General features: G+C 51.2%; 1 protein-coding gene across 1 annotated transcript; it reads left to right on the top strand.

The window, feature by feature from the left end:
- The first annotated feature begins 313 nt into the window (after nt 1-313).
- LOC106820449 (septin-6-like) lies at nt 314-1,100 on the top strand. Its single transcript, XM_014824965.1, has 2 exons — nt 314-409; nt 771-1,100. Exons 1-2 carry the CDS (start codon nt 344-346, stop codon nt 939-941), a joined length of 237 nt encoding a protein of 78 aa, XP_014680451.1. The 5' UTR covers nt 314-343; the 3' UTR covers nt 942-1,100.
- The last annotated feature ends 13 nt before the right edge of the window (nt 1,101-1,113 follow it).

A 1,113-nucleotide genomic window follows, 5' to 3' on the forward strand; every position in this document is an offset into this window, starting at 1 on the left:
CACTCGCTCGCCCTCCCCATCACTGCTGGCCCCCCCATCACTGCTGCCCCCCTCCCCCTCATCACTGCTGAGCTTAAGCAGCCAAATATCACCCGCACCACTTCAATAGCAGTGTGAAATTCAGCTGCTGGGACAGCATCGATCGATGCCTGAATCTACAAAATCGCAGCCGTGATGATTTGAATTCAGCATTACCGTGGGCGGAATACAAACTGGAATGTGTGTGTGTTAGAAGCTGTGTGTTGCGTGATGGTGTTGATGATGGAGCGATGTGTGTTGTAACGTAGCGGCTGCTGTGCATTGATTGCAGGAGCTGGATGTACTCCAGGCACAGGAGGACGACATGAGACAGAAGTTTGTTCAGAGAGTCAAGGAGAAGGAGTCAGAGCTGAAGGATGCAGAGAAACAGGTAACTATAATTACACTGTCCTGCCCTCAGTTCTCCCTGCAACAAGGGTTGCTAATCCCTTCTTTGTTATACGGATGTTATCAACCTCTGCCTTATGTGCAGCATGTGTTAACGCCTTCCTTCCTTCCTTCCTTCTTTCTAGTACATGTGCGGCGTGTGTTAACCCCTTCCTTCCTTCCTTCCTTCCTTCTAGTACATGTGTGGTGTGTGTTAACCCCTTCCTTCCTTCATGTGCGGCGTGTGGTCGTTACCCTTCCTTCCTTCTTTCTAGTACATGTGCGGCGTGTGTTAACCCCTTCCTTCCTTCCTTCCTTCTTTCTAGTACATGTGCGGCATGTGTTTACCCTTTCCTTCTTTTCAGCTGCACGCCAAGTTTGACAACCTGAAGAAGCAGCATGCCGATGAGAAGAAATCACTGGAAGAGAAACGCCGTCAGCTGGAGGAGGAGCTAAACGCATTCAACCGCCGCAAGCAGATGCTCGAGCAAAACAACTCCTCCTCCTCCTCCATCACCGGCAAGAAGAAGAAGTAAGCGGCACGTAGGAGACACCTGCTCCCCGCCAACGCTTCCTTCGTTCACCCGGGCTGCGCCGGTGTAACATGTGTGCCCTGCTACAGTCAGTCTCTCTCTCTTCTCTCTCTCTCTCTCTCTCTCTCTCTCTCTCTCTCTCTCTCTCTCTCTCTCTCTCTCTCTCTCTCTCTCT

Source organism: Priapulus caudatus, unplaced genomic scaffold, assembly GCF_000485595.1.
Source record: "Priapulus caudatus unplaced genomic scaffold, Priapulus_caudatus-5.0.1 Scaffold13465, whole genome shotgun sequence".
Lineage (NCBI taxonomy): Eukaryota > Metazoa > Priapulida > Priapulimorpha > Priapulimorphida > Priapulidae > Priapulus > Priapulus caudatus.